This window comes from Scophthalmus maximus, chromosome 19, assembly GCF_022379125.1.
Source record: "Scophthalmus maximus strain ysfricsl-2021 chromosome 19, ASM2237912v1, whole genome shotgun sequence".
Classification (NCBI taxonomy): Eukaryota; Metazoa; Chordata; class Actinopteri; order Pleuronectiformes; family Scophthalmidae; genus Scophthalmus; species Scophthalmus maximus.
The window spans coordinates 2,206,351-2,217,806 of record NC_061533.1 but is presented as its reverse complement, the minus strand read 5'-3'; the positions used below and the strand labels follow the sequence as shown (position 1 = coordinate 2,217,806).

At 43.1% G+C, this 11,456-nt stretch overlaps 1 protein-coding gene across 2 annotated transcripts; it reads left to right on the top strand.

Moving 5' to 3' along the window:
- Positions 1-3,152: 3,152 nt before the first annotated feature.
- On the top strand, positions 3,153-11,095 carry slc25a25a (solute carrier family 25 member 25a). Of its 2 annotated transcripts, none has more exons than XM_035639228.2 (10): positions 3,153-3,435; positions 5,176-5,302; positions 5,394-5,481; positions 5,579-5,690; positions 6,783-6,941; positions 7,900-8,052; positions 8,140-8,247; positions 8,375-8,542; positions 8,924-9,074; positions 9,606-11,095. In XM_035639228.2, the coding sequence occupies exons 1-10, from the start codon at positions 3,274-3,276 to the stop codon at positions 9,785-9,787; spliced, it is 1,410 nt and encodes a 469-aa protein (XP_035495121.1). In that variant the 5' UTR covers positions 3,153-3,273; the 3' UTR covers positions 9,788-11,095. The 2 variants fall into 2 exon arrangements, with proteins under 2 accessions (XP_035495121.1, XP_035495120.1); XM_035639227.2 differs by having other exon boundaries at positions 3,154-3,435; positions 9,603-11,095.
- Positions 11,096-11,456: the final 361 nt, after the last annotated feature.

Below are 11,456 nucleotides of genomic sequence, written 5' to 3'. Positions count from 1 at the left end.
GAGCTCAACGTTGAATCAATAGATGGATTATTGATATAGACATTATTGATCCCAGAGAGAAGAGATTATTGTCACAAAAATAGAAATGAAATCTTAATTTAATACGAAGAAAGTCACAATATCGCAAGAATTAAGTCATAATTTAATGGGAGAGAAAATCATGATATTACAAAGATAAAGTTGTAATTTAGTTGAAATACTGTAAAGTTGATGCGCCGCCAGGCGGCGCTGTAGCTCTACCTCCATCTTTATGCTCATATTCAACAGAGAAACCGTAGATCCGCTGTCACCACTTCTGCACTTGCACAACTGTTGTGTGTCTTTTATAATAACCAATATGCAAATAAATACATAACTAAATAAACAACGTAAGAGCTAGAAATTACATATTTACATACAGAATTTTATTTCAAAAACAAAATCCCCGTCTTACATTTTCTAAATGTCTATAAAAGAAATAAATGGTTTACTGTGACACCTATTATATATATGTATATATATGTATGATGTATCTGTATATATATATATGATTATACATATTATTTGGTGGGTTGTTGACTTCTATGATACACATAAAGAGGGATCTGATGATGAGACCTGACGTGTCTCATCTTTTCCATCCATACGACTGAACCTGTTAACAACCAGACTACCTGACCTCTGACCTCTGACCTCTCACCTGTACTCTCCTCCGTGTCAGGCGTGTGGTCGTGTTTGTCTGATCCTTGAGTCCTTGTTTTCCTCACAGAGACGTGACTCCGTCGTATCAGTCTGTCGTGACGCCAGAGACAAAGAGCAGCAGACAACATGTTTGTGTTCACGCTGGACTTTAACTGTCAGATCTGACTTCAACAGACAAAAGTGTGAATCCCGGCACGTCGAGGTATATGTGATGAAAGAGTGTCGGGGGAATCTTGACAAACATATTTTTCAGTCTGTGGAGTTGTGAGCTGGACTCACGCCTCGATTTTTAAAAAGCACAACAGACTAGAAACTGGTTGTTAAAGTTGGATTGAACTAAGGAGATTTCGGAAAAAGGGGATTTAAGGGTTTTGTGGATTATAATTTTGTAGCCCCACACAGTTTATTTGGAGACAGTTGTTTTGATTCAATTATCCATTTACGTAGTTAAACTATCATCAGAGCATCTTTTTGGAGTTTTTATTCAAACGCACAGTTGATGTGTCAAATCATTTTCAGGATTTTTCCCTGAAATTGACGCCAATGTTTTTTTTTCAAAGCAAATAACAAGGCCGACCATGATTAATATAGAAAAGCATTAGAGTTATGTTTTCTGTCGTCTGATAGAAAAGAAAGCCAGTAATTCTGAGGGTATTTCTGCTTTTTGTCTTTTTAAAGAGGCGCTCAGGCATTTTTTTGTCTGAACCAGGGGAGAGGTACGGTGACCCTGGAGTGAAAATCACAACGACGTGATTTGCTGTTGTGGGTTTTTCTGGGTTGATATGACATAAGTGTAAAGAACACTGACACTTTGCTTTCACCCCACAATTTAAATATTAAGTTCCCCAGGTTTCAGTTGACCAATTCATGTACAACAAGTGCAATGGATTATTGATATATTATAATAATCAGAGGCTTTGGTTATTTGTATTCAGAACAACTGGAGGTTTGATCACAGTCTGTGAACCTTCAGAGAAACTCATCCTCAGCCATTTTATGTAAACATTCATGTTGTTTTTAATCTTGTTGAAGATTTTCTCTTCGTTCCCACATAATCAATACTTTTTTTAAACTGTTAATAGATTTAAAGTTTAGTGAAGAGAGAGTGAGTGAGTTCTTTCAGTCTGAGATTTTATTACATAACTGAGGCTGATGCTTGCTCCAGTTCGAGTGTGTGTCGAGTTCGTCAAGTGGGAGAAGTGTGTGTGTGTGTGTGTGTGTGTGTGTGTGTGTGTGTTTGTGTTTGTGTGTGTGTGTTGTATGTCAACCCAGACAGGATCAGCTGACGGCCTCAGGGCTTTTCAGCCTGCAGCTCTTGGCGTTTCATCAGTGTCCTATTTTGGCTTTTGGCTCCTGTGCCACTTCCCAGATTTGGTTCTGCAGCGTTCATCCGTTCATCCCGTCTGACTCGGGATGTTCTTCCTTTCTTCTTCTTTGCGTGTGTGTGAGGAGAACGAGTTCGGATGTACCTGGAGACAACGAACAATGAAAGAAGTGACAACAACACAGTGACTGTTTATCCACTTTAACACCTCGAGATAAAAATGAACTGTAGGTAAAACATAGATATTAAGATTAGAACCAGTTTATTGTAATGCAACAATTTTTCGAAGTGAATGTTGATTTCGTCGACCAAGCAAAACAGGAAACTGCCCGGACGCCTCACTTTAAACTTCACTTTGATCTGTCATCATTCCATCACTTGTATAGTTTTGGTGGGCCAGTTTATTTTTTTCTGTTCTACACTGTAAACTGTAGACAGAAATTACAGATTAATATTTTACCATTTAAAATCCCTCTCATCATTAAGCCCAGCTGGTTATGGAGCCGTTTCAAATTGTTTTTGTTCCACCTATTATCATAATTATTATGGATATTGATTGGTTGATTTATATATTGCTTCATTTCATCCCATCTTTATAACTAGTCTCTGCATCCACATGTCCTGTGTTGCATTTAATTCATATATTATGTTTTGGTTTCTCTTATTATCTTTATTGTTGATGTTGTTGTTGTTGTTGTTAAAGCACCTGTTCTATTTAAATTAACGATACGACATTACTATAACAATTTTGTCGTGATCCTTTTTTATTGTTGCTTTTGTTTATTTATATATTCGTTGTATACTACTGGATATTGTATACTACTGGATATTGTATACCACTGTATCTTACGCCAATAATAATAATACAGATTTGGACGATGAACCCTGAGCCACAGTTTGAATGAGAGAAAACACGGGATTGGTCAATCGGTGCCTGACTGGACGAAAGGTGGGACGGGATTGGTCGACGGTTCTCTACGTAGGCAGTCGGCTTGTGTCCGAGCCCTTCAATGGGCGGCCCCAGCGATTGGTCGGTAGTAAAATGACGTAAAGACGTCGTGGGCGGCACAAGCCAATGACGTGACGTGATTCCTGGAAATGGGTGTGGCGCCCTGACGATTCTTTAAGAGACCGGCGTTTTATCTCTTACCGGCATTTCACGTTTGTACCGCGGCGGAGGAGGAAGTGAGACAAACTGCCGGTGCTGCTATTTATATATTTATTGTTAGTTTCTTCTATTAGATTTGTTCCCGGCGCACATCATCACCATGCTCGGCCTGTGCCTCTACGTGCCCGTGTCCAACTGCGACCCGGTGGAGGTGGAGTGCTTTGAGTCCAACGGGCTCCCGTCGGAGCTCAAGTCCGTCTTCAACAAGCTCAGCGTGTTGCTGCCGTCGCAGGAGTTCTGCACCTACCAACGGTGGCGGAAGGTAAAAGAAAAAGAAAATATATGAATTATGACTTAAGTGTTTCTATACATATATGTCCTCAGTACCAACTTTATTTAGCGCCGCAAATTTTTTTTTTCTTTCCGGTCTCAGCGAGGGATTAGCTCCATTAGCATCATTAGCACCGGGCGCCAAGAAGCCTTTACGACTAGGCCACAGCGGAGACCGGCTTCCAGAAAAATCGCTACGGGAACTTTTATAATTGTTGTAAAAGGCGTAATATCGTGAATGTATGAATATTATTAAGTTATAGTTAAGTAGTTGTTGTATGTAGTCGGTTTTTTGCTCGTGTGGTTAAACTTTTCTAAACTTCCACGGAACCGGCGCGCGCTGCGTGTCATTCATTCATTCGGGAAAGATCCACCCGGAAGAGGAATTTCTCTTTTGCCCATTCATGTGAATGGGAAGCGGCTCAAAGTCGAGTGTCTGCTCACTGTCACAAATATACACAACCATAGTTCTTCAAAGTATTGGATGTTTTTTAAATACCAGCAAATGCAAAAAAAATAATAATCTGTTTTTTGTTGCTTTGCACAAAAACTGTAATTGCAAAAAAATGTGTGGGCCAAGTTATGGAATGTGTGCAGATTTGTACTGTTAGTACATTTCTTTTCTTTATTTTTATTTGTTTGCATCTCTTTTGGTGCATTGTGTGTTGCTTTACACTTTGGATGGTCAGTTAATAGTTTTGTCTAAAAAGAAAAAAAAAGTTTAATGTTTTGTTCAATTTTAAAAAGTCTCAAACCGATGCTCAATGAGAAACTGGAAGCTGATGTTACATTTTTCTCATAATTTTTGCTTTAAAATTATGAGAAATGTGTCTTTATTCTCGTAGCTTGTTCATTTCTCCCCCGGGGGATTTAAATTTACATATATCATATTACGTACACGGCACATTTCTGAAAGTAGGAAAGTGGCGAGCTCATTCTTTTGTTCTTTGTGTTGAAATATTCTGTCTGCAGCCAATCAGACGCTGAGATTTTTTTGATGTTTAATGATGTGATGGCAGCGCAAGAATAATCATCAGTTAACATTATTTTTGGGGCGTTTTGTTACAGTTCACAGCCTTTTCTCTGGGGTTCACATTATTTCTTTCGTACAGAAGTAGCATGATTTAGAATGTTCTCCCTTTAACCTCTCTGTAAGTCACATGAATGCACTCCTGCAGGAAGTTTGTGAACAAAAATATCCTGCAGAGGATCATAACTATGTGACAGTCATATGCCTGTCCCGTGGGGGTCCGCGGGTCAGGTGTCGGCGCTTGCGGGGCCGGGGCCAACTGCTGGGGTCCTCTTCTTGCTTTGGTCTTAGGATGGGATTAGATCAGTTGGCAGGTCGGCCTGCGGTTGAGGTCAGAGATAGACCAGGGTGATTCTACCTAACGTACGCCGTCAGGGGCCCCTGCGACTTGGCAAATGGCTCACGGATCACGATGCTGAAACACGAGCCAGGGGAACCGAGTGGCTGGCTGGTTATGAGTTCTTTGGCTCTTAGGGGAACACATTCTAGATATGGGACGGAGTTTCAGAACTGGCAGTACTCGTTTGTTTTGATGTGACAGATCAGACCACTCGTATGACTGCCGACATTTAATTTCTCAGCTATATGAAATGGGAGAACCACACCTCATCCTTCAAACATCCACTCTGTCGTCTTATCTGTGAACCATAAAAACAGGACGACTTGTCTAACTATGTGTGTACTTATGTTTTCCTTTTGCAGAAAACCTTTACGGGGGAAGCGGGTGACCCGGACGGACAGCTGGACTTCGAGGAGTTCGTCCACTACCTGCAGGACTACGAGAAGGACCTGAAGCTCGTGGTGAAGAGCGTCGACAGGAAGAATGCCGGTACGTGCCGAGGTTTTGGTTTTCGTCCCTCACTTTGTCAGTTGATAAGCTTTTTTCTAAAAACCTGACTTTTGTTCTCTTTTCTTTAAAGGCCACGTCGATGCCGGCGAGTTCATGCAGTCGCTCCGTGACCTCGGTGTGCACATCTCCCTGCAGCACGCGGAGAAAGCCCTTAAAAGGTGAATTTCATTCAACCGTGTCTTCTGCTGAAACGTTGGATCTTTTTAACCGGGGCTCTGAGTCTTAATTTGGTATCCTTCTGTTTCTCTTTTAAAGCATGGATAAGAACGGAACGATAACAATCTGCAGCAAAGACTGGAGCAACTACACGATGGTGGAGAAGACGGAGAACATTCCTGAGATCATCCTCTACTGGAAACACTCCACGGTTAGTTTGCATGTACCACAGAGTGGAACAGACGTAGGAACAGCTGAGCTCTTTAACAATGCTCCTCTTTTACCACTGGAAACAAAGGAACTAATCGAAGACCATAAGGTATCGCGGAAAAACAGGTCAATTAAGAGGCAGGTTGCCTGAAAAGCTGCGTCATCGACACACGTTGTTGTGCGTCAGCAATTAAGCTCGATTAGGGACATGAAAAGGAACCGGCCCCGTTCTGGAAAAGGAAGGATTATGTCGGAAAGGATTTGCCAATCTGTCTCGCTGTTATGTAAAAGCCAGCAGCAGCAGGGATGAAGAACAGCTCCCGCAGGAGAACAGTGTGAACTTGGCCCAGCAGCCTCGGAGTGCTGAGGCTGCTGAGGTGGCCGAGAACAGATCTGGAGTTTCCACCTCCTCCACTTAGGTCAAACGAAAGGCAGCCAAATTAATAACTGACGAAACACGAGCTGCTGAATAATTTCAGTAGAGGTGGAATCCTCTCCGTGCCTACAGCAGAGCGACACAGACCCTTTCGACCCGAGGACGTTCCTGCCCTGTAACTTGGAACGGTGCAATAAATCGTCCTCTTTATCGCCTCGGTAGAATTATATAACGACGTGGAAGCAAAAATTACTTCTTCGTCTGCACAGAAGATGCAATAGAGACAAAATCTATATTGATGTTTTTATGATTCGCTTTTTAATTCAGACTTGTCAACACGTGTGTAGTTCTGGGTGGAAATTTTTTAACCGACCAAGTAGACAGTTAATCGACTACTTAATTAATCGCCAAGTATTTTGATAATCGATTAATGGCTTCCAGGTAGTTGTTTATGGGGGGAAAGGTCAAAATTCTCTGATTTCAGCTTCTTAAATGTGAATATTTTCTGGTTTCTTTGTTCCTCTGTGACAGTAAACTGAATATCTTTGGTGTGTGGACAAAACAAAACATTATCTTGGAGTTTGGGAAAACACCAACGACATTATTCACCATTTAATGAACCAAACATCTCATTGATTAATCGACAGATTAATCTATAATGACAATAGTCGTTAGTTGCACATCTCTAAACCTTCCTGTCCCCCTTTCCCCCGGCAGATATTCGACATGGGCGAGAACTTGACGGTGCCGGACGACTTCACCATCGAGGAGAAGCAGACAGGAATGTGGTGGAGGCACCTGGTCGCAGGCGGAGGAGCTGGAGCCGTGTCCCGGACGTGCACCGCCCCACTGGACCGAGTCAAAGTCATGATGCAGGTGAGACGACCACAATCCTCCGAACCCCCGGTTGACAACGAGTCAAAGGGTCAAGCTACGATAAATTTAACTTAAAGCCCTAGTGCTGGTAAAGCTGTAACCAACCAATCGAGCACCCGACAGGGGAAACTTTATGGTGGCACACTGTAGATTCCATTTCCACTTTCCGGCAGCGTCTGAAAATTCAACGTAAACACAAAGTATTCTGGACCGTTAAGTTCTACAACCGTATTCAACACGACGTAGCAAACATGGAGACTCATACGGAGGTCAGGTCCACCGCAAAGGTCTTGTGAAATGAACAGTGTGTGTGAAGACACTTTACTCTTATCTTCTCCGTTATTGAGAATTATCACCAGTTTGTGCGTCATATGACCTTTTTAACAGCTGAGCCACCAAAACTTTAACCTGCTCTATAATTACACTCTATTCTTAATCAGCCTACCTATGGAGTTATTCTAAAATCTGATTCTGAAATTAAAAGACATGCAAGTGAAAAATCTCCCGGAGGCATTTCTTTTAGTGATTAAAATACTGTACAAGTTGAGAGCGATTTCCCAACAACAGCCTGTAACCTAAATGCCGCAAATAAGTTAATGTTTAAAAAGGACCGTGCGTAGGAGCGAAGGGGTCAGAGTCCAGATCTGTCTGAATGTGACCAATGAGGGCTCACGAACGGGTCGTCACTCCCTCGACTGCGTAATCGAAAACTGTCCTCAGTGGACTGAAGGTCTGAACTGTTCTGGGTCGATTTACGTCACTTACGATGTGGAAAGTCGACTTTGGAACAATTATTTCAGACTTATCAGTGTTTGAAGTACGGACCCTGCTCTGCCCCACAAAGCTGACCCACTAAGCTCAGGGTTTTTTTGGGTCAGAATAAAAATTATTTGGTTTAACTTCATCTGTACATACTTCCCACCTAACTGTATCCGATTCTTCTTCCTTTCTCTCTCAGGTCTATGGATCCCGGACCAACAACATGTGCATCATGAGCGGCCTGATGCAGATGATCAAGGAGGGCGGCATGAGGTCGCTGTGGCGAGGCAACGGCGTGAACGTCATCAAGATCGCCCCCGAGACGGCGCTCAAGTTCATGGCGTACGAGCAGGTACGGAAGTGACATTTGAAGACGGGAAATTCTCGTTTTCTTCGCGTCCCTTCGTTAATCCCCGTCTCAATCTTTTTCCTTCTCCAGATTAAACGTCTGATCGGCAGCGAGAAGCAGACTCTGGGCATCGTGGAGAGATTCGTCGCCGGCTCTCTGGCCGGAGTGATCGCTCAGAGTACCATCTACCCCATGGAGGTGATGATCAGTTCTTGTAAAACAAAAAAAAAAAAGCCATTAGGGAAATCTTAACCCCGGAGTTCCACAGGACTCTCGCAGCCATAACGAAACTGACAGTTTTCTTTTTACCGATATCTGTTCCCAGGTCCTGAAAACGCGCCTCGCTCTGAGGATGACGGGGCAGTGCTCCGGCATCTCGGACTGCGCCAAGCGGATCTTCAGGCGAGAAGGGCTCGGGGCGTTTTACAAAGGATACGTCCCCAACATGCTCGGCATCATCCCGTACGCAGGCATCGACCTGGCAGTGTACGAGGTGAGGAGACGCGACTACACCCACTGATATTTGAAATGGAAAAAATTGACTCTGACTCAGGAAGACGGAGACCGTGGATGTGTTAGGCTGAAGTATTTCTGAACCAGAGCCCAGGGCTGGACGATATGGCCTATAAATGATATGGCAATATATTTTTGTTATATCGCGATACACAATATATATCGTGATCTTTTTAAATCTCCTCTAAAGCTGTTAAGAATGTTTCGGTCTGTCTTAAATCTTGATTCAGTCACAAACCTATTCCGGAGATAGTCAACACGACGCACTGACCACTTGATCTGCGTTTCTGTTTGTTCTTATTCGTCTGACTGTGACTACACGTTTCCTTCATCTTGTTTCTTTTATTATAACCACCCTCAGACGCTGAAGAACAGCTACCTGCAGCAGTACGGCACCAACAGTACCGATCCCGGCGTCTTCGTCCTGCTGGCCTGCGGCACCGTGTCCAGCACCTGCGGGCAGCTCGCCAGCTACCCCCTGGCCTTGATCCGGACCCGCATGCAAGCACAAGGTGAGTCCCTCTCTCCCTAGATACTGACTTTACCTAAACCGAGTGGGGAAATTAGTTTTTCCGTCGGGAAACTTTAGTATTCTGAGGGTGGGAAACGGGAGTTAAAAAGTTTCTTAAAGGACCACACATATTCAGGGAGGACACCTCACTCACTGTTGTCAGGGCGGGACATTCATATCAGTCATATCTAGGGTGGAGGACGTGATTCAAAAACTGTAATGACCAATAAAGTTATTCATTTAAGAAGAAAACTATTAAAACGGAACATGCTGATTATTTTACGGAATCGCAGTTGCGATGCCAACACACGTGTTATTTTGTCCAACGAACAAGTTCAGAAAGTGTATTTGACACCAGAGCTTATGAAAGTTCTCATTTGAGAATCAATTATTTGCTGCAGCTCAAGTTTAAGTCAGAGAGATTTGTCATTTTGAAATGTTGGACAAACCAGGAGCCTCTTAATCTTTTCACATGTGCATTTCATCACTATCATAAATGTAACCTGTGTTTTATTATTTTATTTTACAGCAGCCACCGAGGGCAGCCAGCAGCTGACGATGACTGGTCTCTTCAGGCAGATCCTGCAGAGCGAGGGCCCCACGGGCCTCTACAGGGGCCTGGCCCCCAACTTCCTCAAGGTCATCCCCGCCGTCAGCATCAGCTACGTGGTGTACGAGCACATGAAGACACAGCTGGGCGTCACCTCTCGTTGAACCTCTCCCAAACAAGTGAACCTCACCCAAACACCCGTCCCAACCCCTTTCCCTGGGGGATCCCGGGGGCCTTGTGGTCCCTCCGGGGGGGTTCGTTGGAGCCAACTCATTCTGTGAATGTTCGGCTGACGAAAAGTCAAGGAAGAAGGAAAAGACCCAAAATGGAGGATCTGGACTCTGTGAGCTCAGGTTGTCGGGGGTTGTGACCGCTGCTATTTATGTTTTAAGAGGAGTCGTGCCGGCGTGACGAATGTGACTGTACATCAAAAAGACCAAATGTGTTTCGCTCTTTCTGTTTTTGAGCCGAAAGAATCCACTTATTTTTTGTTGGTCTCAACGTCTTGTTAACCCGTCAGTTTATTATGCATCACCAGCACTCTTGTTCAACAACTCGACTAAATTATGAAACCAAACAAAGAGCATTAATACGTGTCACTTAGGATTTTTTTCTTTTGCACGTGACTTTGACCTCTCTCTGACCTCTGACCTGCATGAATGAATGGATGTGATGACATGACTCTCTGAATGACGTTGCAGTATTTATTTCCATCCATCCTGTATTTATTATCATTTTTTTATTTTCCAGAAGAGTGGGTATTGAATGCTTCCTGTCTGAAGAGCCAAATGTGCAATTAATACCAGTCAAAAAAAAATGCAGTATGATCGTGTTCCAGACGACGACGGCCTTAAAACTACTACATGTGGTCGTCTGGTGAACAGTTGGAGAAGAAGAAGAAGTTGGGTCGGAGCTTTGTACGCATGTGTCAGGTTATGTCAGGTTATGTCAGTGTGTGTGTGTGTGTGTGTGTGTGTGTGTGTGTGTGTGTGTGTGTGTGTGTGTGTGTGTGTGTGTGTGTGTGTGTGTGTGTGTGTGTGTGTGTGTGTGTGTGTGTGTGTGTGTGTGTGTGTGTGTGTGTGTGTGTGTGTGTGTGTGTGTGTGTGTGTGTGTGTGTGTGTGTGTGTGTGTGTGTGTGTGTGTGTGTGTGTGTTTTTTTGCCCTTAAAAAAAAAGTATAAATGTCTTAATGTTCACCTCAGGTTTAAGGGCAGGTTATTGTTTAATTCACAGAAGAAGAGCTCACTAGATGTTTGTTTTTCTTCTTCCATTTCACAACGTTTGTACTCGGAGGAAAAACAGAGAGTTTGAAAAAGACGGGCGACGTAATGCACTTTAATCGACGCTGGAACTGGCGTCCGAACGAAACGTCACATCAATCCAGCTGTTTAAGATTAAACATCTTTTTTGTATGTTTTTAGTGTTTTAAAATGGACCATTTTGATGCAAATAAATGCAAAATTCTTTGTCATACGTCTTGTCGGGTGTCGACCTTCTTTTTGTACCGAATGAATTAGATATGAGAGAGAGAGAGATCAGATGTATGTTTGTATTAGAACCAGGACGGAGCAGATCAATGTCACCGTGTCAAGAGACGACTGAGAACAGAGTTCTGTAGCCACTGAGCAGAGAAATCAGATGGAAAATGCTTTTAGTTGGATTATTAATTTTGATAATCTGACTCATTTCTGGGAACATGAATCCAGATTTCAGTCTGTTCAGTTCCACATCTACAGATCATGTGACCAATACAGAAGTGGAATTAAACCGGGGCTTTTTCTGACTGTTCCTGTTTCTAACATCCATCCAACATGAACACTGTAATCCTGAATTA

Bases quoted from the DNA above. Each gene is read 5' to 3' on its own strand.
- slc25a25a (XM_035639227.2), top strand. From the start codon at position 3,274: ATGCTCGGCCTGTGCCTCTACGTGCCCGTGTCCAACTGCGACCCGGTG. The intron at 8,053-8,139 runs GTACGGAAGTGA...TTCCTTCTCCAG, and splicing joins AGTTCATGGCGTACGAGCAG to ATTAAACGTCTGATCGGCAG. The intron at 9,075-9,602 runs GTGAGTCCCTCT...TTTATTTTACAG, and splicing joins GACCCGCATGCAAGCACAAG to CAGCCACCGAGGGCAGCCAG.